Source organism: Amblyomma mixtum, chromosome 4 (assembly GCF_055824585.1).
Source record: "Amblyomma mixtum isolate Tamu chromosome 4, ASM5582458v1, whole genome shotgun sequence".
NCBI lineage: Eukaryota > Metazoa > Arthropoda > Arachnida > Ixodida > Ixodidae > Amblyomma > Amblyomma mixtum.
Window position 1 is genome coordinate 100688357 of NC_143015.1, and position 26305 is coordinate 100714661.

Below are 26305 nucleotides of genomic sequence, written 5' to 3' on the forward strand. Positions count from 1 at the left end.
GCCGCCCTGCCTCCCTCGACCGCGGCGCCGCGCTTCCGCCGTGGCGATAACGGGCTTGTCTTAAACAGCTCTAAATGTTGTGGCTGACTCGTAACTCACGTTACAACGGTCCAAAACACCTGCACCGCTGGGGAGCGGTCCGTTCTGTGATGTTATACACTGTACACATGCATGCGTGCGCTTGTTTCTTTCTTCTTTTTGTGTTTCTTTTTTTGTTTTATTTGTGGTTTTGCTTTGTACTTTCCTTGTTAGAATATTATTTGTGTCAATTCTGCTGGGTTCACCGCCCACACCGAAGGGAGCTTCTCTCGAAACATTCCTTCTGAGAAGCAACTAGTTCCCTCCCTATCTATTTCTATAGCTTTGTTACCCAAGCCTCCGCCTTTGCCTTCCTATATTTATTTTTATTTTTTAATGTTACTTTTGCTTCCTTTATTTTTATATTTTTGTGCACATATGTGTTTTTCCCCTTCCCTGTCCTTCGCAACCGTCACCCTCTTCCCCCTAAATGGACTGGAGCACTTGCGTCTTATACTGACTTTGCGTCCCTTTCCACTAACGGGAGAGAGAGTGGTTTCACCTCACCCTTTGCGCACGCTGCGTACAAAATGAGAAATTGTGTTCATTCTTGTGTATACCCTGAGGAAGGACGGTCCTCCGTCCGAAACTGTCGGTATTAAATTAAGATAATTGCAAGGTTGTGACCCCTTCTTCTACATATATATATATATATATATATATATATATATATATAATGCAGGTCGAAACGTCAATAAATTCTTTCAAGCGTTTCAAATGTTCGTCTACGTTCTTAATATATATATATATATATATATATATATATATATATATATATATATATATATATATATATATATATATATATATATATATATATCGTAAAGACGTAGAGGACCGTTCTGTTTAGCGGCGGCATTGCCATCGCTGCGCGTGCTGTGTTCTCGCCTTCGCCGACCACGGACTGTTGCCGCCCTGCTCCTGAGGTCCCAGTGCATTTAACAAACCCCCATCCTATATATATATATATATACGATGAAAAAACTTGCTCGACTGCTGATAACATAAGGAAAGAGTTGAAGTACACTTCTTAGAGAAACATTTATTTGCCGACGGTTTCTGACGGTGGACCGTCCTTCATGAACCTTACCCTGATGAAGGATGGTCTACCGTCCGAAACCGTCGCGCCCTCAAAGCGGTGTTGGCTCTCTGTCTCACCTGCGGCGCGTCCTTTGACGGCTGCCGGTAGATACAGGCGGTTCTGACTCCCAGCAGAGCAGGCCGCAACCAAGTGACAAATGTTCCGTGCCGGCTGCAAGCTTGTGCTGCCTTAAAATAAAGGAAAAACGCTTAATCCGAGTGTCACAAAACCTGCTCATCACTGCGAAGATATCGCGCCCTCAAGAAAATGGCGACCCTCGAATAGCTTTCCCTCTGGAGATATTCACAGGCACCGCGGGAGACTTGAAGGCGCACTGAAGACGATTATGAGTTCCGTCTTTTTGTCGCAGCAACTCGATATATAGAAGCAGCACAGGTAATCGGCCCACTATCGGAAACGGAAGGTCCCGCTGTGATCCTTTGTAAAAAATCAGCCTTTGCCAATACATTCCCCATATTGGGCCGATTAGCTGTGCTCCTGCTGTACACGATCCGTGTATTCGCTGAAACTTCGAATTATCACACTGTGTGCCCGATTTTACGATTTGCCTTCCGGCCAGCGGGCCGGTAATTGGATTATGCGCCACGACTCTCCACTAAATTTTTTTAAATCGCCTCGGACAGCAGGAATAGGAGCGCCTTTCAGCCAATCGCGTGGGGGCTTTCTGCTCTATCGTTGGCAGAGTAATACGCAGAGATGTCTTCAAAATCTGCCTGTCGCTAGGCGGACTATATTTGGGCGGAGCACACAACTGTGCGCTTATAACCCCTGCCGCACCACACGAGTTGAGATAGCCCGCGTACTTCGTGCTTGTTATATCGGTAATATGTTCTCTGAACCGCAAATAGGTAGTAGTTTTATCGATTTATTGCTTTAGTCGTATCTTAACAAAATAATAAAACTTGCGTTGACTGTGTTTCTTAATTACAAAATTTTCCATGGCTATCGCAGAGTGCAAAGTTCGAGTCTCTCGAAAGCAAATAGTTTCAGCACTATTTTAATTTTCATGGACATCATTTGTGGTTGTGGCTTAAACTAAGTATCCACAGGTACCCCCAAAACTCAAAATACAAGCGAAAATGAATTGCCCAGAACGCTCTTTAGAACACCTTTGACATACGCATAGATACAAGGAGGCAACGACAGCAGCGTAGTTTTCACTGAATAGCTTCAATAGGTTGAGATCACACACTGCTTAGAGACTGGCAAGAAACTGGTAACAATTCTAAAACCGGACAATCATTGACTGGTGATTATTGATCCCTATCAAGTACGTACCCTTTGGGCCGCCAGATGGTGAGCCTGACGGGAGACAGCAGCTGGCTGCAGTGAGCAATAACATGTAGTTTAGTGGTGATAGAGGTGAGAAAGTAAAAGCGAATGCTTGCGTTCATTATTCAAATGGTGTTGTACCACCTGTCCTATCTACGTTTGTACAGTTCTTTGAGTCACTTCTTTTCGCAAGTTAGACAAACTTCGTTCGAGGAAAATTAGAAGCACAGTAATGTAACCAATCATGTGACATACGCCACTTGGGAGTTCACACTTCTATGACACCCGGATCAATCCATGACAGCACCGGTCATAACAGACAGACGATCTTCTGTCTTATGTTCCTATAATTCGCAAGCACTTCGAAGGTCGGGGACAGCTCCTAGAGAGATCACCCACTCACCTCCCCCCATCTCTCTCTTTGCACCGGTCAAAAGGGTAAACCCAAGAGAAAATAAACACAGCCTGCTTAATTGTAATTTGGGTCAACTAAATAAATTCAAACCACGCGCGTGGTAGATCAACGACACATTGTCCGTAGACTGATCATTATATATCGCTATACCTACGTGAAGGCTGAGGATCATCTGTGTTCAGCACAAAACAAGGGCCCAGCCAACGGCATTCACGCTTCAGAAGTTTGACGGTCGCAGTGTGTCCAGGGAAGTGCTTGCACATTTCATCTTAAAGTTGGTATTTTTGACAATATGACTTACAATTGCGAGCTAGTTTCGCGTTGTGAAGTGTCCAGAGCCGTGGTTAGGTGGGGATTAGTGGTGACGATGATACAAGGACTGTGTAAAGGGCACACAGTCACGTCCCTGATGGTTATCTATAAACTATGGCTAAAGTTAACCAGTTAACCCTGGTAAAGAAAGTAGCTTTATATCAGCTAAAAAAGGCGCAAAAATTTAAAGTAGAATAGATACCAAAACCAAGAATCAAGGTTACACCAGGAGAAAGCTAAATGGTTGATCAATCAAATTTGTGCGAGACAGGCTCATAACCAAGATGGTGTAGCCTATGAGCTACGAGTTCAACTCAAAGCACTCCAAGGTGCCAAACAAAAAGCGCGCAATTGTGCAACCTGCGCAATAACTTTCCGAAGAGGACTGTGTGACCTGGCTGACCAGCCGTGACCAGGAGGTCCTGTCATGATGTTGGAGAGGGCGCAGCAAACGGCCAATGGCCATGGCCTCTTGGACTAAGGACGCGGCCCTCCTTGGGCGAAGACTCTCGCGCGCTCATTTGGGCAATGAAGTTTATTGCTACTACAAAGGCTAAGCAGTCACACTTAAGTAACCAAGAGCGTATCAACCACGGCGGCTACAGAAAGCCAGCACAAGCCTATCAAGCCTCAATCAAAGGACTCGGCGGACATGGCGAATGCTTCAGCGCTGTAGAGGGCTGTAACGAAATTACAGCGAACAGCTTAAAACAAATCAAAAGAGCTAACGAGAGCAACTACCCTGTGTTGTTTGAAGCGGGTAAATCCACAGCCTTGCCCAACCAGAGGTGCCAACTGCGCCCGCGCAGTTGTACCTTCTCAGACAGCCCAGCGCAATTTCACATCACGACGAAACTGACATTGAAAGTGGTGCGTAAACAGCTAAGGTAATCATGCCCCCAGCAAGTGGCCAAATATCATTTTCCTTTGTCCTAAGGTCGTCAGAGTGGTCTGATAGTTGCAATTTATCCTGTATATTTTGTTAACCTAAAGGTTTTACCTGCGCACCACTGGTTCAGATGCCGGAAGTCAACGCGCCGGCTTCACCCACGGGATGGTGCAACATCTTAAGAACTCGCCTCTCAGGGCAACGAATCCCTCATCAACGGGTCTGGCCACGTCGACAAGTAGCGCAGCGTGCGAGAGCAGGAGCAAGGTCGAGATGACCACGGGCGCTGCTGAGAGTCCAGAGGAAGTGCACGACCGTGCAGCCGCTGGTACGAAAAGTACAAACGGAAGGGCAATGAAGAAAGTTCCTACAAAGAATACACGACGATGCACCATGAAGACTCCAAGACAAGGCCAACGAGGCCAGTGACTGCTAGAGAGATGGTCTTGTAGTGGATGTCCTACTGGACCAGCTGGTCATACTAGGGTCTATGGAAGACAGATCTAATTATGAATGCCTCCTACAAAGGTCTCCTCGAGCAGAGGTTGTCACGCTCTAGAGAGCTAAACGAAAACCCTAGCAAGCATCAGTAAATCAGGTCTCCCACAGCATTGAGATCTCAGCTGTCAAGCTGAACTGAACTACAATGTAGGAAAATGTACTCAGCGTAAAACTAGGTGACACTTTTTTGGCTTCGCAACTTTTGACGTCGAAAAGAAGAGATTCCGTTTACTGTGGGCTCGTCACCGTACCTTCCATTGTGTGTGTAACGCGAAAGCTGCACAAAGTTTTTTGACGCCACCATGACTGCAGGTACCTTAAGGCGCTTTTCATGAGGTGTAACTTGCACTGACTTCACGAAACCTTTTAGCGTATGCTTTCTTCCGTAAGTGTACCTCGAAGAGCTCGTGTGGACCACATGTGCAAGCTTCATTGCACTTCACTCCACCAGGTGTCGTCGTGTAGCGCATCGATATAGCGCACGCTGTGACTGCTATTAAAGGTTCATTTCGGAAGACCACACAGAGACAAACACGGAAACGCGCGTAGCAACGCAACCACAAAGAGTTCGGCAACACCCTTCACCTGCCGTGTGTTGACGCCGTGTAGACCGATTGTCGACGATGTGCTGGCAACCACATGACGAAGGCACACCAGAAGCTGGAGGCAGCCGTGGCTACATCGTCGCTGGTTGTGCAGTTTGAATAAGAACAGAGTGAGGTCTGCCCTGTAACACTAATTAGGGTCATTAATCATGAGGTGCAAACTGATTGTGGTGCAGGCCTACGCTCTCACATTCAGCCGTGATGACATCTATGAAGACTTGAAATCAGCAATGAGCAGAGTAAAATTTGAGCTCCCATAACCTTCGCCTTAAGAATGGAACGCGATAGACTGTAGCAGCGCTGCCAGACAGTCCACGGAACACCATCGGCCGTTCGGCACTACGCCTTGCCCGTTCGACAAATTGTTCGAAGTCCCTAGGAGACCTCTCAAAACACATTTTTGTTGGTTCAATAACTGACTATTTACCCACAAAAGTTCCTTAATTACAAAGCTAAATCGTTGGCTTTTCATTCTAACAGCATTTTGACACCTTTAAACCCCATTTTTCCAACTTTTTTATTTTTAATTTATTCATTAATTATACAATTACAGGAATTCTTTATCTCGTCATTTCCTATCACACACCAATTAACCATCAACATTCTAGAACCGCAAATTACCATGATACCATATTTTTTACGCAGCGCTCGATTATTTCCGACAAGCGGTGCCGACTACTACTACGCCGACGGTTTCTCGACTGAACGAGCTGTATACGCTATCGTGTAAAAACACAGTGCACTGTACAGATGGCTCACTTCAATGCCAACGAAAGAAAGAAGCAGGCTGGAGACCAGGCAGTGACGCACTGTGCCATGGGCTCTACAAATAGCAGAGGGTGGGGTATTAGCGGAGTTGCCGAGGAAAAAGCTTTTAAGTATCATGAATACATTCATACAGGAAACAGCAGAGTACAAATAAGACGTGCAAGGGCCCCACTGGCTACACTAAAAAATGAAATAAGTTTCATACTCTCCGCTCCCTCTGGCATCGCGCAGGATTTGGAGGTCCTCGGAGAGGTGCGTTGTAGCGACAAATAGATGACAAGCTCTTAAATTATCCTAGACTATCGGGTACGGAAGAAACTAGAGAGATGGAAGCCCATCAACGAGTTAGCGGTAAGTAGGAATCTAGAGGAATTCAAGAATTCAAGAACTCAGTCCGTGGACATTAATGTTTCACCAGTGAACGATGAGGTCACGGCTGTCATTATGGCTCGTGCAGTAGAAGTAGGCGGAAGGATGCTCATACATGGCTTATGACTTATGCGGGTTTAATGTCCCAAAGATACTAAGGCTATGAAGGACGAAGTCGTGAAGGGCTGCGGAAATTTCGACCAGCTGGGGTTCCTTAACATGCACTGACATCGCACAATAAACGAGCATCTAGAATTTGGCCTCCATCAAAATTCAACCGCCGCGGCCGGGATCGAACCCACGTCCATCGGATATGCAGCTGAGCGCCCTAACCACTGAGCCACCGCGGCGGCTCCGGATGCTCAGACAGGATAATGGCAAGCTCTCTCGGGAGGCGAAAGATCTCTACAAGAGACATCGAAGCATGAAAGTAACCTCCAAGAAAGAAGAGAACTGGCGTAACTATCACAGCTAATCGATAAGCAGAACGTACCCGATATAAGGAAGTTGGATTCGGAGAATCAGAGATACTGTAAAGAGCGGCGGTAGCCGTAAAGCGGTCAAGAGGAACTAGGCATACGCATAGACAACCACCATATTCCTCGATAAAGTAAGGCAAAAATTCCAAAAAGGAATGGTGTCAGGCAGGGATACGATGTCGCCATTTCTATTCACCGACTGTTTACAGGCAGTATTCAGAGGCCCAGATTGGGAACATTTGGGGTAAGCCTTAATGAGAATAATATAGTAATGTCAGATTCCCTGACATTTCCTTGCTAATTCACTCAAGGAGTGAACTCTAAAACATAATCAGTGGCTCTGAGAGGGAGTGCAAAACGGTGGGTCTGAAAACTGGTGTGCAAAAGAGCTCAGCAGTTTCGGAAGGGAAGAGCAGTTTACAGTTGTTAGTGCTAAAGCCCCTTGGTGATATAAAGTACCGCAAACCTTAGAACTTTGCCTCCGCCGCACGACCTCCTCGCTTCCTCCTCGCCTCTGCGCTGCCGGGCCGCGGGCGTTGGCTGGAAGCCAGGTTTCGCTCCACGCCGATTGGTCTCCCTGGCGTTGCCCATGGAAACGCGGGCGGTTGGTGTTTTTGCTTAGTATTTTGTTTTCTGGGCGCGCCATTTTTCGTCCAGCCTGGTTTCGCTTCACGGCGATTCCTGCCGTTGCCCACGGAAGCGCGCGCCGGTTGTGACTGTGCTTGCAATTTTGTTATCCGTTCGCGGCATTCTTCGTCTTGTCTGGACGCAGCGGATGAAGCACGCTTCGTTTTCTGCAAAGCCCCTTGGCAACAGTTTTCTGTGCTGAGCGCATGTGCACTTAACTGCAGAAATAGACGTGAGGATGGTTTCGCCGTATTCATGAGCCCGCAAGGAAAGCAGGATGGCTTGCGGAGGAAGCAGTGGCTTGATTTTGAGCATTTCATTCATTAATTTTACTCAAAGCTTCGATTTCTCCAAATGAAGTACTAACAATGTCAGTTAAATTGATTGCACTCTTGCCACTCTGGCCGCCTTTATTCTCTAATACATTTGCGAAATCACCATTCACTAATTACCAGTCGCGCGCTTCAACATCTCATTTCATGGCACTATAAATCTTCAAATCGATGCAAAAATGTGTTTCGCCGAAGAACATGCTTTTCAGAGGGGCACACACAGAAACCAAAATACCCACAAAGTAACTTCCAGCACTACCAATGGTTTTACTGGCATCTCTGAAGGTCTGGTAACTCAAGGCGGCCGCCCTCTAAACGCGCGCCAGCTTTGGATGCTGAGGATTGGCTACGGGCGCCTGGACGAAGAAGCGTGCCGTGTGCAGCGCTGGGAGCCGGCGGGTGAGGAGAAACGAGGAGGAAAGCGCCGCGCGGAGGAGAGTGTCGCTACTTTCTTTTATCAAGGGGCTTTAGGTAAACCAATAAATGTAGAATTAAGGAACAGAAAGAGGGCAGATTGCCTCAGGGAATGAAGGCGGGCTTATCTTCAGCCTGACTACGCCCACTGCAGGGCAAATGCCTCTCCCATGTCTCTTCATTCGTCATCCACCGATTACTAGTAACGTTCTTGTCGTACACATGAACAAGCACTTGCAGTGTCGGCGACAGCGCAAATCATCCTCTGCTGTCTTCTATACATCGGCTATGTCGAATGGTTCAAGTTGTTTACCAGAATAGAAGCACAAGCGTATTTTTTGCTTGGAGTCGGCCCCCAGCTACTTACTGCCTCGGCTCGATGCGTGCACCAGAATCGCGGACGCGAAGTTGGCTCGGCAGTGCTTTCCTGCCTGTCTCCTCGGTTGCACTTTCCCGGTAGGCGCCGATGCCGGACATGTTACTCTTGCTGGGCTCCATCGACATCGTTGCACCGAATGCATAGCAATGATGGCTGCAAGAAGAGAACAATTGTTTCCACTTTGTCGCTCATTTGCCGATGAGATCAGGAAAAAAATTTTATTTTTCTTCGTTCTTAAATTTCATACAATTTCATTTCAGCTACAGGCGTTAGCGTTCATTGGGTGAGCAACTACGCTATCTCGCAATCAACTATAACTACCACCTGCCACGGTGGCAGGGTGGACGCGTTGCCTATCCAGCGTCCAGAACAGAACGCACTGAACGTTACCGATGCCAAACCCCGTGTAGTTGCCCGATACACCATAGCTTTTGCTCTCTAGCCAGGTTCAAGAGTAGTTGAACGCCACTTAATTTATTTTCCGACGCATGGTGCCGACAGCCACAACGGCGGCGGCTTTTCAACCGAATGAGCTGTATACGCTTTCGCCTATTATTTACCACACAAAAGGGTTGCTACAGATATTGCAAGTACAAATTATTAGCAGTGTTCGCAGGAGCTTTTTTTAGCGTAAGCCTGGTAGAAGGAGGAATGAAAGATCTAATTTAATTGCCTTTATAAATGTCACAGAGCTCTTTGCAGACATCTAAGAGTTTAACGCTGAGATGGCCTCTTCAAGAACTGTGCATCGAGATTTATATGGTATGAAATGCTTGATAGAAATAACGAGCTGTTTGTTTAAGGAAATTAAGAAGGCTGCCGAAATAGCCAGGTTGCGTGACTTGTTCAGTAGAGCACCTTCCGTATCGGTAAGAAAAAAAAGGACTGAGTCAAACGTATTTATTGATGTGTTCTCGAATACTGTCGCATGTCCATGATTTGCGTTCCCTCTATGGGATAAGAAGCCTGCGTGTCAGCACTGTTGAAATCATCGCTCACTGTGTGTACTCGCCCAGTCCTCCTGTATGGTTTCTGTGCTTTGTTTACCTCAAATGTGGATTCCATGCAAGCCACGGAAGCTACGAAATTAAGAAAAATCGTTCTATCGAAAGCTTCCTTCGGGGCGTGTTTCGAAGGCTGGTGTTCTCGATTTTGGGCTAGTTCATCAAAGGAAATGGGTAACCCTTCGAAGCCTAAAATTCGGCTCAGGGACAGTGCGGCTGAACAAGTTGCTAAGAATGCAAACTGGAAGACGCAAAAACAATAATGGAAGTGTTCCAGAAACAAAGTATTGCAGAATTGACGTAGAGGTACGCCCGTAGATATGCGAAAGCTGGCGGAGTGGGGCAGTCGAATTAGATTCCCTATGAGTAGCCTTGGCATGCTAACAAATAGCAAGATGCAAGGCACTAAGATATTCCAGCTTTGTTTAAAATACCTGGCATCACTGGTAGACATTTTTGTAGCAGAAAATTCAATTTCGGGGCTCGGAATCAAGTATCCATCATTCATTTTCCTTGTTCCACAGGAATAAAAAAAATTCAGGGGGCACTTTGACTGTCTAAAGTGCGTAGAGGCGAAAGCGTTTTCCGCACCACTTTGCCTGCTTCTGTGGAACTGGTGGCGTCACATGTAATTGAGTACTAATTACTATGTGATGACAAATCACTAATTAATGGTTAATTACTGATTAGTGCCTGAATACTAATTAACGGCTAATCAATGACGCTTAAGCTTCGCCTTTAGGAGTGGAACGCGACAGCGTTTTGTAGCGCTGCCAGGGAGTGCACGGAACGCCACCACCCGTTCGGCGCGATGCCTTGCCGTTTGAACGCAACGCTTTTTGAGGAAAGGAAATGGCGCAGTAATTCTCTGTCATCTCGGTGGACACCTCAGCCGCACCGTAGAGGAGGAGGAGGATAAACTTTATTTTCGTCGACAAATGTAGCTGACGGTGTGGGGTTACAGCCCCATCAAGTGGCCATGAGCCCGTGGCGTTCGGCGACTTCTAGGGCTCTTGTCACAACCCGGATCTGTGTGTCCGAGTCGGAACTGAGCAATGCGGCCTCCCACTGGTCTGGATTCGAGAGCTGCAAGCCTCGAGGGGGGGAGTCCCGAGGGCAAGCCCAGAGTATGTGGGATAGAGTGGCATGTTGGCCACACAGTTGACAGGAAGGGGAGTAGACCCCAGGGTATATGCGGGCATATATCGCGGGGTTGGGGAAAGTGTTCGTTTGGAGTTGCCTCCACGCAACTTCTTGGGGTTTGGTGAGAGAACTATGTGCGGGGGGATATAGAAGTCTACCTAAGCGGTAGTGCATGGTTATGTCATGAAATGTAACCATACGATCTCTCGCCGTCCGCAGGACGGGCGACACCACATCCCGGTCGACGAATCCTCGGGCATAATTGTGGGCCGTCTCGTTCCCTGGATGCGACGAGTGCGCAGGGACCCAGATCAATTGGATCGGGCGGAGTTGAAGTTTGGTGGAGAAGTGGAGAGAGAGGGTGACAGGGGAGACCCGGCCTTTGGCGATATTACGAATCGCAGATTTAGAGTCGCTGAAGATGGTTTCTGCACAGGTGGAGACCATCGCCAAGGCTATGGCCGCCTCCTCGGCCTCTTCAGGCGATCTGACGGGAATGGAGCACGCAACTAGCGGCCGTCCACAGTAGTCTACAACCGCAAGCGGAAAAGCTTCGCGGTCGGGGTATTCGGCGGCGTCGACATAGACTGCTGTCCGATCTGTTAAATACTTTTTGTGCAGAGACTTAGCCCTGTGCTTGCGGCGAGCGACATGATACTCTGGGTGCATATTTTTAGGAAGAGGGGTAACGATAAGGTTACTGTGGATATGGTGTGGAAGCTGGACCCTGTCGGGTGCGGTTGTTTCGAAGCGTATTCCAAGCTTGTCGAGTATGTGACGTCCCGTGGAGGTGTGACTGAGACGCTCGTACTGAGAAGTGAGATGAGCTTCCGAGAGCTCCGTCACAGTGTTGTAGACCCCTAATGCCAGTAGTTTATACGTAGGGGTCCGGTGGGGGAGATGAAGAGCCGCCTTGTATGCCTGTCGAATAAGGCAGTCAACGCGGTCCTGTTCCTGGCAGCTAAAGTAGAGGTAAGGGAGGGTATATGTGAGGCGACTGATAACAAACGCCTGAACAAGACGTCGGAGGTCAGCCTCTCGCATGCCTCTATGTTTATTAGCAATGCGACGAATTAGACGAATGGTCTGCGATACAGAGGCTGTAAGTTTAGCTAGAGTGTCGGTGTTTTTCCGATTGCTCTGGATGAGGAGCCCCAATACCCTAATGGTGGATACTTCGCGTATGGGCTGACCACTAGCAGTAATGCAGATGGGAGGATGGCTCGGAGCTCGGACTTATGAGGGGAGCATGAGAGGTCGGCTGCGGCTACATGGCGCTCAATGACATCGACCGCTTGTTGAAGTGCGGATTCGACCTCAGCATCGTTGCCTGTTGAAACCCAGAGGGTAATGTCGTCTGCGTATAAGGTATGGGATAGCCGGGGGATAGCGTCTAATTTAGAAGGTAGCGTGAGCAAGGCCACATTGAAAAGAAATGGGGAGAGAACGGATCCCTGGGGGTACCATTGCTACCGAGGTTTATAGGGTCTGAGAGGAGAGAGCCAAAGCTAAGTTCAGCTGTACGACCAGAGAGGAAAGTACGTATATACTCGTAGGTACGGTGACCAGGATTTAATAGGGAGAGGTTAGTGAGAATAGCTCCGTGCGAGACGCTGTCAAATGCTTTAGTTAAATCAAGCCCTAGAATAGCCTTTGTGCCCGCTCTGGTAGAGGGGCACAGTATCTCTCGTGAGAGCTGGAGCATAATGTCTTGCGTAGAGAGATTTGAGCGGAAGCCATCATGGTACTGTAGAGAAGGGAGAGAGTGGGAGTGAAAGAAGAAAGACAAAGATGGCCCGTAATGAAGAAAATGAAAATTGTATTTGAGGAAAGAAAATTACGCAGTAACTGTCTCCCATATCTCGGTGGAAACCCGGCAAAATTCAGGGGGGGGGGTGCATGTTTTTTACTTAAAGTGCGGTCACTGATGTGTGGTCAAGATGTAAAGCTTCGCCTCTAAGAGCGGAACGCGACAGTGTCTTGCAATGCCGCCAGGGAGTCCATAGAACGTCATCGGCCTCGCTCGTCAGTAAATTGGTTTTTGAGGAAAGGAAATGTATCTGTCTCACATATATGGGTGGACACCTAAACCTCGCCGGAAGGAAAGGGAGGAGGATGGCAGTGAGCGAAGACACCGTATTCACTAGACGCGCCTTTGTTCATTCCAAACCATCGTGCTGGCATGGCAGAGTGGATAGCATGCTCGTCTCGCACTCCGAAGACCGGGGTTCGATTCCCGAGCTCGACCAATTTCCTACTCGGTTTTATTTATTTATATGGCCTGACTAGAAAAGTTAATTAGGCTAATTGGGTAATTAAGTAATTAACTAAGCTCAGTCCCACTTGCTTGGAGCATCACTATGTGATCCCTTCAATTGGTTGCATGGTTACTAGCCAAAGTACAATTGGCCCCGTTTGAAATTGGCGCACTGTGACGTCATGACCGTTTCAACCAATTGAAAAGCGTGACATTTCTGTCGACAACTGCTGCTTACAACGATGAGACATTAAAGGCTTTCGCCTTAAAAACATTGCTAAAAGAAAGCAGTAAACTAGCATATGAAGCATGTTCCACGAGTGCACCTATGAGCCAACGGAACCTTATTTAACTAAGCCTAATTATCAGACGACAGTTTTCGTGTTAATCTAGCTGTTCTTGAACGCAAGAAGTTTTGAATAAGACTTCAAAGGGGAAGCCATAAGATGTGAGCGTATCCGCTAAGCCGAAAAACTGTTTCTTTTTGTTTTGTGCGGTTTTGTATTACCCGTTTTTCGATAAGAATGTGGAGCTTAAAATACCTCTCGACTGTAGAAATGTCCCATTAGGCTGTCGTGAACTATAACAAAGTGTCAGACTCCCGAGAAAGACTCCCGGGTGCAAACCTTTAACGCTCAAGGTTTTAGTTTCTTGACAGGAATGCACACAATTCATTGACATAGGCGGATATTACTGAGTGATTTTATTTTCTTGGAAGAATTCTGAGAGAAAATGACGAAACAGAAAGCCTTGAACAGCCAGAAGAGAAACATTGCGGGGGGGGGGGGGGGGAACTTTTACGTATTTGTGTAAAACATAGAGACACTGTTCTTTACACATTCTAAGGGCAATGCATATCATGACATAACTTTTTCGTATGTGCCATATGGATAAAAATAATATTAAAAATTGTCCTCCTCGTAACGGGTGATAGTGTCCTGCTACTCTTTGAAGGCACTTGCTCCTGCCACTTGGACATGTGCAATTCACACGTTCACTACATAAACAAACTCTGCCTTGTAACCATACACACGAAATGTACCGGGTGTTTCAGGGAACACCTTAAAAATTAAAAAAGGCTTTTTGGAGTAAAAATATGACATTTGAGGCACAGTATTACTAGTGTTGGCAAACCAAGGAAACTGGTCAACTGTCTTAAGTAGTAAGCTCGTTAACTCATTTTTAGGCACCTAGCTGCAAATAGAGATTTTTACCCGGTCGCTAGTAATAGCTATATCAGTTCTTAGCATTTCGAAAGCTACCCTTGGCGCTCTGGCTTGACAAAGTTTGGCTTTTTCCACTAGCCACGTGGGATGGAGGGGTTACTTGACATGCACAAAAAAACTCGATATTTTATACTTTATTTACTGCTTTTTCAGCCTTTCGAGCTCGAGGAGCTGTGTGTAATAACGCTGCCTTTCTTGTGGTCCCGACGAGACTTTGAAAATACGGCGTCATAGAAGGGACATAATCAGGGCAGCCAGCGGTAATTTCTGCATAGAAACCACAAAAAGTACTTATTGCAGCGCCAAAAAGCGAAACCATAAGCACATTTAAAAGGTGTCATTCTGACTTTAAGCGGCAATTTTTTGCGCCCCAAATGAAATGCTGCCTTTTTTTTTCGTGGCAGTGAATATTTCTGAAGTGTGCTCTAAACTCTCCCAAGTCCACTCTCCCTGAGTTTCCTAACTTTTGTCTTTTTAAAATTTAGCGAGGAGCTAGATTCTTCTCCCCCACGTAGTCAAGCTACAACAAAGATTAGACAGCTGAAATGGATTGTACCTCACTGTTGTCCCCACTCTGGCTCAGATGCTTTCCACACCAAGTGATCCTGGTCACTTTGCATGGTTCCGAAAATCCACCCCCTCCCGCCCCGCATTCTTATCCAACCCTTACTCCTTTCACTACTCGTACTGCAACTGGCGCCTCGAGCAACCTTGCACTTCCCTCTGCTAAATAACAAGCACAGGATGTCTGCCGGATCTTAGCTACTAACATCTGCCAACGACGTGCCCAGAACCACTGCATTTTTTTAAGAATGCTCGAATCAATTACTGTATATTGTATCCGGGAGCACCCTTTCATTCATGAGAGGGCATTTCTCATAACATTTTCATTAATATTTCTGGCCGGCGTCACAGTCAGTTACCCCACGATTTGTGCGTACGCTTAGATAGTTGTATATATCACGTCTAAATACCTTCCAATCCCGATATATAATCATTGGGGCCACCATTAAAAACAGCATGAAATGATGTCTGCAAGCATGGTTAGAGTCCTAAGACCTCCGCCTTCATTGAACGCGTCTTCGCCAATGTCACCTCTTTTCACCCTTATGCTTCCTCCCACCCTTAGAGAGTGTGGAGATGGTGGTCTCTGTCTCAATGGAGATGTGCTCGACTGACCGTGACATGCGCAGCCAGACTCCTTTGCTGTCCAAGCTCCCATTTCATGGGTTTCGTAGCTTAAAGCACGAGTAAGGTGTCCACTGTCCTGGGGGTCCAGTTATGCGCCTCTCCTAAAACCGAGGGTCATTTTCGATATCTATCTGTGTTGCGGCGCTATACAATTTTAGAGTCTGAGAAATGGGCAAAATGCGGCCCCCACCGCTAGGCAGCATCGTACAATATTCAAACCCGCTGGGAAGCTAATGTATTAACAGCACAGAACTGAAACTTTGACACATTCCTCATCTAAGTGTATACTACACAAATCCCTGGGTCATTTTTTGTAGGTGCTTTTGTTGACGTTTTACGATTTTTTTGTAGCCCCTTCCCATTCAGTTACGCGCCGTGTCGCCGCCACTGCCGACAGATGGCGCAAGTAGTACATGTCCAGGAAAGCTGGGCATGGGAGGGCTAAAACCTTCCCTGATTCCGAAACAGTGTTTCAATCTTACCATAGAAAGCACGCGTAGTGCTTGCAACACCTCCAGGAGTCCAGGAATGCGAAACATTTTCATAGCGACTCTACCGCAAATTGCCGCAAATGCACCCCACTTCTAATGCATAACACAGCTTTGGCCACTATCAGAGTCGTGCCAAAACGGAGAATTTGTACCGAAAAAGTTTTCACGAAATTATAGCAAAGCATAGGCACTGGGCGTTCTACACGCAAAGTATCAAATCACTGTCTTCGCGGTGCTCAGACCTTTCACTAGACAGAATTTATGTTAATTTTCATCACGGTAGATTATTTTGTTTAAAATGAGCGATGCGGCGGACAAGAAGGACACGGACGCGGCCCCTCATAGGTTCACGGGGAGTAGAAACATGATGCTAAACTTAAAACAGAAGCTGCGCTCGGCTGGAGCAATTGTTGGCGGAGAGCATATGCAGCGAAACCGCAGTCGCCACGCTGCAAGCGAAGCGTGTCGCCCGTCCCAGCCGCATCGCTAGTGCGCCGCCTGGAGAGACCTCACACCCATGCATATTGCGGTCTGTTGCCGAAGTGGACAGACAGAACCACGAAAACAGATTCCTGGCGGTGCTACGCTGCATCTTTGCACGCACTCCCCCGGTGTCTTTTATACGGTGCGGATGTCTGACATTTAACAAAGAACTGAGGCGGTAAAAACAGGCCGGCGAAAATTTCCTTACGATCAAGTAAAATCTGGAGAGGTTTAGATGCTTAAACAACACGAAACAATCGTCAACAGTACAAAGCCGAGGATGAGAAACGCAGAACGATACGCGCGGAGCTGCGCAGTCCTTTCGTTTTGCGCTGCAATTTTGTCATTCTGCATTCCTTGTCGTCCTCGCGTTTTTCACATCGCTTGAAATTTCTAAAGGAACTCCTCCAGTGCTTGCTATAACCAGAAATGCGCCAGTAATCAAGAGAACTCAATCTTGTGCAAACGCACTTTGTTACGTTCAGCAATGCCTGCGATACCAGAGGATCACAAGGCACCGCATCACCGCCAAATCGTCCCCAGCGCTTAATTAAAGGAGCTCTGAAATGGCGCTCTGATAAAGTGGCGGTATGCATGGGATGTTAAAGCACGCCGCGTTAAGAATATTGTCCAGCAAGATTTTTTTTAATGCGCTTTGTGGAAGCTGAGTTATATGTAGTCAGAAATTGGATTTCAGCGTGTTCGCGCCTTTCCCTCTCCTCTTCTAACTTTTTTGCACGTCGGCGCTCCTCCGCCGGCCCCGCCTAGCGGTGCGGAGCTTGCTGTTCCGCCGGAGCTCTGCGCCTTATTGGCCGCGGCCATGGTAGCTGCCTAAGGTCTGAAGGAATGTAACCAATAGCCACCTATCAACTTGTATACGCAGGTGTGGGCGACGGAGTAGAATGCGAGCATGAAAGATTCGCCGGGAAGGGCTCGCCAAATTAAGAGGGTAGGTGTTTCAGAGCCTTTCAACTGCCCCGCCCCCCCCCCCCCCCCCCTCCCCCACTGCCGCTGCATATGATCGGCGGGTCTAAGAGTCAGTTGGATATGTCACTTACTCATCACGTGGCCGGCTGGCTTATTTTCACTGTTCTCTCATTGTTTTAAGTCATCTGTGTTCAAATTTTGGCGCCATTAGGCGATGAGAGATCACCTACGGAAATTAAGACACGTGCGCAGAATAGATGCAAGAAGTATTTCGCTCAATGATGCGGGAAGATGGGCATCCTTGAGATGGCTCTAATCGCTATATCGGTTCGTTACATCTAGCCCACGCTCGCACGTAGGCGCCGTCCACAGACCCTCTGAATTTCAAATGGGAGCTGCGGGGAAGAAAGAAGGTTTTCCAACACCTCCGACATAAGACCACGAAACTAGGAAAATAAGTTATCACACAGATTTAGAGCAAATAATGCGTGGTTAAACCTGATCCGGCTTTCACTGAGAAATGAGCGACTTCCCTCCACTTTTCCTCTCGACATGAAAGCTTCATTTCATTTCCCCAAAGAATAATTAACACGTACTCTAGATTTGCCCTGCATGGAGACATTATATATATACGTATCTTGTGCTGAGGTTGTCCACGCGACTTCGCACCTACTACTAACCACAAAAGGACATCATGCAAATTTAGCGTGTCCAGTTATAGCCTTTATTCGTAGAGAGTCGGTCGGTGAGTGGGAGCTCAATACACCACTTAAGCAGCGGTCCAGGAGCACTGAATTTGTCCTCCCTTACCCTTGAGACAAGCGGATTCAGTACATGCTGATGCGGTGTGCCATACCTTGACATGCACAAAGAACTTATTATTTTATACTTTACTTACCGCTTTTTCACCCTTTCCCGCTCGAGGAGCTGTCTGTAATAACGCCGCCTTTCTTGCGGTCCTGACGAGACTTGAATATACGGCGTCACAGAAAGGACATAACCAGGGCAGCCAGGGGTGATTTCTGCGTAGAAACCACAAAAATTGCTTTTTGCAGCGCCAAAAAGCGAAACCTTAAGTACACTTAAAAGGTGTCATTCTGACTTTAAGCGGCGATTTTTTGCGCCACAAATGAAGTGCTTATCTGCAAAGTGTTGGAAATTCAAATTTTATTTGGATTAACTTCTGGAGTTCCGACGTCATTCTGGCTGCCTTCTTTTTCGCGGCAGTGAATATTTCTGAAGTGTGCTCTATAATCTCCCAAGTCCTAATGAATTCTGGTCGAGAGGACAGCGGCATGTGGGATCAAGATTGTTGCCCAGCTCTGGGTTTTCTTGACATTCCCAAACTGTGTGAAATAGTGTGCCAAGTGCTCCACAGAAGGGGCAGAATGAATCGCATATGTCGTGATACCATTAACTCATAAAGTAGAGATTGGACAGTTTGTAGCCGCCGGATGATGTGTTCTTCAAATTTGCTGCGCCTTTTGTGAGCTAGAAAATATTCCCTTGTAATAATCTTATCGTAATCTTTAGTCTCAGCGTAGCTTAGTAAGGGTGAGGCATCGTTAATGGTGTGAGAGAGAGGCTACGTGCCAGATGCTTGGAGGAGGGCAGCTCGAGCAGCTGTGTTGGCCACCCCATTGGCCGTCGTTGAGAGAAGCCCTAGTGTCCAGACCATCTGGACATTCTGGGGATTAGACGTTTCGAAAATGTTCCAACATGGAACATGGAACGACGTGTGAGTCGGACATAATCGTTTCCTTGCTATTCTTGGATATCGTTAGTGCGATACCTGGTTCTTCAGCCGATGTGGTATCCTATACATACTATTTCTCACCGGAACAAGCTGCCAATTGGAGCTGCGAGTGCTCATCGTGATGTATTTTTATGGCTAATCAATGATTTGTGATTTAACTGTTCTTTCAAATATTAGTTGAACAAACGCACTGCTGCTTCTTCGGTTGTATATTATTTGTTTAATTTATGTGTATACATTGCTCCTTTGTCAACCCTCACTCCCCCTTTGTTCTTTCTCTCATGTGATTCTATTCAACTGCTCGTCGCTTTAACATTGTACCGACTCCCCTGCTATAAAGCCTTAGTGCTGCAGAGTGTACTAGATATGTTTTAGTGCACTGTGGTTCGTACCTCGGGATGGTCTCCGAAGTTCTTCTCTCCAGCAACGTGCGGAATAAGATGCAGCCGGTTACTGCCAGACAAGATAGACGATTTTATTTACAAAGCAGGTTATCAGGAGTCTCCCCTCTAGAAGCACACTGAAGCCACGTTTTATACATTTTCAATTCCCCAGGTACCTATCTGGGGGAAACTTGGTTGTTCGAACATCGCCAATCACATTTCTTGACGAAACCCGCCCACAAAAGGGCGGAACATCACCCTCTCGCCGATCCTCCAACCGTGACAAAAAGGCGGGACATTCACACTCTCGCCGGTCCTCCCACGCACAGATGGTCGATTTGTGTATTTTGTTCACCCATCGTTCCGTGGAATTAGGAGTCCTTTGGCGGCAACTAAGGTGATATACACATTCTCGCTGTCAAGTCGGAGCCGTTCGCACCGTGATGGACTCCCTTTCGTTGTCGGTCCGCTGTCGGTTTTGAGCGAACTTGAGAACCCAAACAGACGCGTTTCCGCCGACAGCCGATTTAGGGGCCTCCGTCCCCTGGTTGCGCCGCCACGCTTTCCCCCCGCCGTAGCCGCCGACAAAGGCTGCCGCAAAGGTTAGCCAGCAGTGTCTCTCGGCCGTGAAGGAGGGGGCGACGGCCGTTTCTCGACCTCGAAGGAGAGGGTAAGGAGCCACCGGCGGGCGCACGTGTGCGCGACCAAAACAATTCCCAGAACGGGACACCGGAAGCAAACGCGTACCAAATACACACACACACACACACTCAGCGTGCTGAAACCGGCCGTTATTCACGTAGCCCAGTCCCGCTGGCGCCACTGTCGTCGCTGCAGACGGCGCGTCGAGCCCAACACCTCCCCACAACTCTGTGCGGCACAGTCTTCGAACTTGCTGCACACAACAATCACAGGAGCTCGACGCATTGCTCCCACTTCATCGGTCAACAAGTACCCCTCGGTCCCCCGCCAACGCAGCACCCACAAGGCCATACCCCTCGCAAACCGAGGCCGCGAAAACGGACGACGGTATCTTACTCGCTCTCGTCATTGGCGACCATACGCGACATAGCGTCGGCATTTGCGTTTAGAGACCCCTTTTTGTACTCCACTACAATGTTATATTTCTGGAGAGCCAACGCCCACCTTGTCAGCTTCGCGCTTAGTGGCGTGGTCAGAGTAAGAAATTTCAAGGGATTGTGGTCGGTAATTACCCTGATTCGTGCACCGAACAGCCACGTGTCAAGCTTTCCCAGCGCTATAGTGAACTAGAATACTATCCTAGTGGCGCGAATGGAATTGCGCGGGCGTGCTCTTTGGCGTAGAAGCCACCAGGTGGCGCCACTGCAACTTTTTGCAGCGGCGTCGTCGCGGCTCCGTTTGGAGCTTGTGTATGCTTCTCCACGTCGTTGTGTCGGTGTGGTGCTCTAATACGCCGGTAGTTAATAAACATGCATGCCATTTGCTTCAACTAGCTTCAGATTAACCTGATAGGCACTTTTTTTTCCCAGCCGTGCCCCTTTGAGCAGTTCGGCGATGATGAAAAATCGCCTCGTTGCATGCCGTATGCTACCGAGAACGGGCAATGAGAGAGGCTCACGGTTTTGCCGGTGGGTGTTAGTTGTGTAGATGCATCTCTTACCAGGCTCATTTTGTTTACCTGTGATTATAGTTTGGTACTATGGGGTTGAATGTCTTTTTTTTAATTCGACTTGTGTTTATATGAAAATTCTTTTTCCTGTATTGAGCTTTGCTGCCCTAACCTCTCGCCGACGTGTGTGGTGCTTGTGGCCTAAAGGCATTTTTTACCTGCACCGTTCTAACTATCGCGTTCTTTGCTTCTCTTTATGTTCCTCTATTGCATTGTTATATTTTTGTGACCTTTGTTTTTCCACATAAACCTTGTATACGCTCCCCCCTTATGTAATACCCCGACAGGGGCCTTTAAGAGACAATAAATGATGATGAAATGAATGTCCCAAAGCAACTCAGGCTATTGGAACACCGTAGTCGAGGGCTCCGGATAATTTCGACCACCTGGGGTTCTTTAAAGTTTTCTGACATCGCACAGCACACGGGCCTCTAGCATATCGCCTCCGATGAAATTCGATCGGCGCGGCCGGGATCGAACCGGCGTCTTTCGGGCCAGCAGCCGAGCACCATAACCACTGAGCCACCGTGGCGGCTTACAGTCATAGAAAACTGCCTTCCTCATTCATCTGTGCGCGCGCCTACGTGTCATCCAGTTTACGGAAACCAGTTTTTTTCTGAGGCGCTTAAGCGGCCTCAGAAACATATTTTGTTCACTGAATGTTATTCACGATTGAAAATATTTCCACCCCAATTTTCGGCAAGTCTTGCAATGTATGCATGACATATGTCAAGTTGAGAAGACACGGGAGGCGAGCATTATACCTTTATTGGCAAGTGCAGACATGTGAAAGAAAAATTGAAGCGAATATTGGTTTGATGGGACGCACATTATTGGCGTAATCAGCCGAAATTAGGTTACATAGCAATGCCATCCGCGGAATCAAGGCTATAGCTTTCCTAAGAAGGTGCTTCGGAGATCTAAGTGCAACGACTCATTTTCAGGTACTTAGAAGCTTGGCGCTTCCGGTTGTTGCTGCTATTGAAGCTTTTTTCATAAAACAGTTGGTTTGGTTGGTTTATGGGGTTTAACGTCCCAAAGCGACTAAGGCTATGAGAGACGCCGTGGTAGTGGAGGGCTCCGGAAATTGAAGGCGGGTTGTTATATAAAAAGCAGTGAGCTCTGCTGCCACATTCTCACAGTGGTCAGGACAGCCAAGCCGAAACTCTGTTTTTGTCTTAACCACCTGTACAATATCAACGATACTGTCTGCATGTAGTTCTAGGAGGCTAAAACATGTCGTGAAGGCATTTTTTAGGTCAGCTACAAATTTGTAGAGGGGAGCAGCGGGATACAGAAGACCACCGTTGTCTTTCATGCGAGTGAACGGGGCTAAGTTTTAGTTCCCAGCCGCCTCTTTGGTCCGCAAAAGCAAATTCAGGCAGCTTTCACAGCTCGTCTTCAGGACACATTTTCTGGCGACATAACCAGCTATATAAAATATTAGCCGGCTGTCACTTGATGCCACGGTGCAGGTGACACCCTCTGAACCTCAAAACTGTTTGGGTTGGTGTGGCTAGATGTGATCCCGTACAGGGCTTGTAATGCAACATTTTTGCCATGTAGAGCAATGGTTTGGTTTGGTTTATGGGGTTTAACGTCCCAAAACGACTCAGGCTATGAGAGACGCCGTAGTGGAGGGCTCCGGAAATTCCGACCACCTTGGGGTTCTTTGACGTGCACTGACATCGCACAGTACACGGGTCTCTAGAATTTCTCCTCCAAAGAATGGCTCTACGGACATATTCCAGTTACACCTGAAAAGTAGAAAATGTATTACACAGATGTTCTCTTCCTGGTAAAAATACTGTGCGGCGAACAAAGACGCCTTAGGAGCTCCCGGATAACCGCTCCGACAGCCCGGAGCAAAGCAATGGGAGTCCGTCTTCCTTTTCGGCATCGTGCCTCTCTGTAGTATATAGCACCAACTTCACACACGCAATACGATTTTCTCCGGATCACTCACATCTCGAGGAGTCACGCCGAAACGTAGAACGCACGCAAAACACTTCGGGTCAGCGCCCGGAGAGCCGTTCTGAACGTGAGAAGCAGCCCGGCAGCGGCAGCGCAGGCTGGCGCAGGGCTAGTAAAAGGCGCAGTGGCGCCCCTTGCGGCGAGGAGCGGCGTTTTGCTTCAGCCGCTCCGCTGCCGCGCGCCTCCGTTCGCGCCACTAGATGAGTATTCTAGTTCACTATACCTAGCGCCCAAATGATGGCGTAGGCTTCTTTCTCGATTGTAGCCCATCGTGACTGGGCCGGGCTTAATTTCTTGCTCAGGAATGAAATGGGTTGCTCTTTTCCTTCGTCATCCAACTGTGCTAGACATGCTCCGACGGCATAATCTGAAGCATCGGTGGCCAGAATGAACTCTTTGTTCAGATCGGGTGCGCTCAACGCTGCGGCCTTTGTCAAACACTCCTTTACTTTTATAAAAGCACCCTCGGCATCCTCCTTCCACGGTATCTTCTGAGGCACGCGCTTTCCAGTCAGGTTCGTCAGTGGTAGCACCACCTTTGAATACTCCGGAACGTAATCCCGGTAATAATTTGCTAGCCCCAAAAAGCTACGCAGCTGCCTTTTTGTTTGTGGTACAGGAATTTCTTGAATGGCTCTAAGCTTTTCTGGATCTGCGCCGTGTTTTCCTGACCCCACGATATGACCCAGAAACCGCACTTCCTTTTGCGCGAAATGGCACTTAGTGACATTAACTGTGAGCCCTGCGGCCGCTAGCGAAGCCAGTACCCTTCCGAGGTGTTCGAGGTGCTCTTCCCATGTCTGCGAGAAGACGCACATGTCATCCATATATGCGCACGCATATTCACGGTGTGGTACAAGGATCTGATTGATTATTCTTTGGTAGGTGCTTGCCGAATTTCTCAGTCCAAACGGCATAACCTTCCAAGCGTACTGTCCAGACGAGGTGACAAATGCTGTGTACTCCTGGGCTTTTTCGTCCAACGGAATCTGCCAATATCCTCTTAGCATATCGAGCAGGGTTATGTACTTTGCCTGCGCTACCTCGTAAATTAGGTCACCTGGCAGGTTCATAGGAAACGCATCAGGCTCCGTTGCTTCATTCAGCTTGCGATAGTCACAGCATAACCTGACACTGCCATCATTCTTAGCAACACACACCACGGGATGTGCATGAGAGCTTTCTATCGGATATATCAAACCCCACGACTTTAGCTCTGCCACCTGTCGGTCAACTTCCTTTCTTAGTGCCATGGGCACCTTGTAAGGGTACGCACGCTTCAGCTGCGCCCCATCTTTTAGCTTGATTTTGTGCACTCCCCAGTTGCAGCGGCCAGGTTTATCACTGAACACCTCACAGTGCTTCCCGATTAGTTCCTTTACCTGCCTTTGCTGCAGCAGATCTAAATGGCTGAGAGTTACCCGTTCCAGCTGCTCAACTGCTGTCGTTGTATCTGACCACGCGGGAAGTTCCCCAAACTCCGTGTCGCCTTCAAATACTATGCCTACAGTGTTGACCCTCGCGTTGTATGGCCTAAGCTTATTTGCATGCACTGATCGGCGCTTGCCATCACTTAGCTCAATCGTATAGCTATATGGCCGCACCTTTTTCACAACTGTTACTGGACCTTTCCAGTGTGCCATTAACTTCCCATCGCCTTCTTTCTCCAGCCAAAGAACCTGGTCACCTGGAGAAAATTGTTTGTCGGTGGTCCTCAAGTTGTACCTCCCCACATAAGCTTGCTGCGTGAGCTCGCTACTTTTTGCCGCTTCCCTACTGGCTTCCTCGAGATCATTTCTCAATTTCTCGAGATAGTCTGCTGCTGGCACTGCCAATGAGTCGGGAACAACCCAGTCTCCTGACCACGTCTTTTGCAGTATAGCCAGTGGGCCGACAGGCATCCTACCATACATAAGCTCGAACGGTGATTTACCCGTGATGGCATGTGGCACCTCTCTATAAGCCCAAAGCAGGAATGGCACCATTCGATCCCACTCACGTCTATGCTCGCTTACAATGTGAAACAGCATCCTTTTAAAAGTGCCGTTCCACCGCTCTACCAGTCCATTACTTTGTGGATGATCGGGAGTGGAAAATCTGGGAGTCGCTCCCATTTTCTGCAGCATAATTTGCGTTAAATTTGATGTAAAATTTGTGCCCTGATCTGAGCATATGGTCTCTGGCACTCCCATTCTGGAAAATATCTGGGTGAGCGCGTCACAGGTAGCCTTAGCTGTTAAGGACCTCAAACAAACAACCTGAGGCCATCTAGTATGCAAATCAACTACACATAGTGCGTAGCGATGTCCCCTTGCTGATGGTGGATCCAGTGGACCGATACAATCCATGTATACCACCTGGAATGGTGCACTAGGCCTGGCCAATGCCGTTATGGGTACGCGGTCCTGTGTTTTCATAGGGGCCCTGATTTGGCACTGGTGGCAGGACTGACAATGCTCCTTGACCTCCCGGCCCATGGTCGGCCAATAAAATGACATTTTTATGCGCTGCAAAGTCTTTCGCTCTCCCAAATGTCCTGCCCAAGGCGAATCGTGTGCCCTCACTAGTGCTTCCTGTCGTTTATGCGATGGCAGCACCAACTGTGTGCACATCCGTCTCACTACGTGCTCCTGGTGATAGAGTAACTCATCCTGGATTATCATTCCATGTGTGCCAGCTCTAGCCTGCTTCCAAGCCTCCTGCAGCGATGAGTCATTTTCCTGAGCCTCACGGAAAACTTGCCGAGCGCTCTGCCTTTTCTCGGCTTCTTCGTCTGTTCCCGTAACCGCCAAGGACGCACCCGTCTGCTGATTTTTATGCTCTGTCGTCTCCTTTTCACCGCCTTCGGTCTCTGCCTCTGAAACAACTTCGTTTACAACTGCCCTTTCTTCAAGGAGTTGTCTGTAGTCTGCGGGAGTTATGAGCGCGTCTATTCCGGCCAACAGTTTGTCTGTCAGCGCACATAGCAAAGCTGGTTGTGCCTTGTCGAACGAGACAAACGGTGCACCTTCTGTTGCTCTGAGAGGCACATATGCAAGCTCAGCTCTCACTTCGTCGCCGAAAGCTCCCCTCAGTTTTATTGTGGAACCAGCTGCCTCATACTTCGGCACTAGAGCTCGCCTGATAACAGTCATTTCAGTCCCGGAATCAATCACAGCATTAATGCTTTGTTCCGAACTTTTCAATGTTACTGTTTCGAGGCAATTTCTACCTACCCTCTCTGGTTCCTGCATGCCAACCTCATTCGCGGGAGCTATTTCTTCCAAAGGAGCATTCA

General features: G+C 47.9%; 1 protein-coding gene across 10 annotated transcripts in view; it reads right to left on the reverse strand.

Annotated features, from left to right (window-relative positions):
• Positions 1-26305, reverse strand: part of LOC149347599 (uncharacterized) — a 165119-nt gene that overhangs the window by 76513 nt on the left and 62301 nt on the right. For 4 of the 10 annotated variants that reach the window (XM_089587210.1, XM_089587205.1, XM_089587206.1 and 1 more), the window contains one exon: positions 18160-18286. The exons of 1 other annotated variant lie outside the window; for it this stretch is intronic. Coding sequence is in view for 6 of the 9 variants with exons in the window: in XM_089587203.1 (XP_089443329.1) it covers positions 18248-18286 (39 nt within the window). In the remaining 3 variants the exon portion in view is untranslated. Of the gene's footprint in view, positions 1-1213; positions 1348-2458; positions 2504-5154; positions 5305-8530; positions 8696-14314; positions 14440-18159; positions 18287-26305 lie in introns of those variants that run through there. 5 more of the 10 variants (XM_089587200.1, XM_089587204.1, XM_089587202.1 and 2 more) reach the window with 3 other exon arrangements.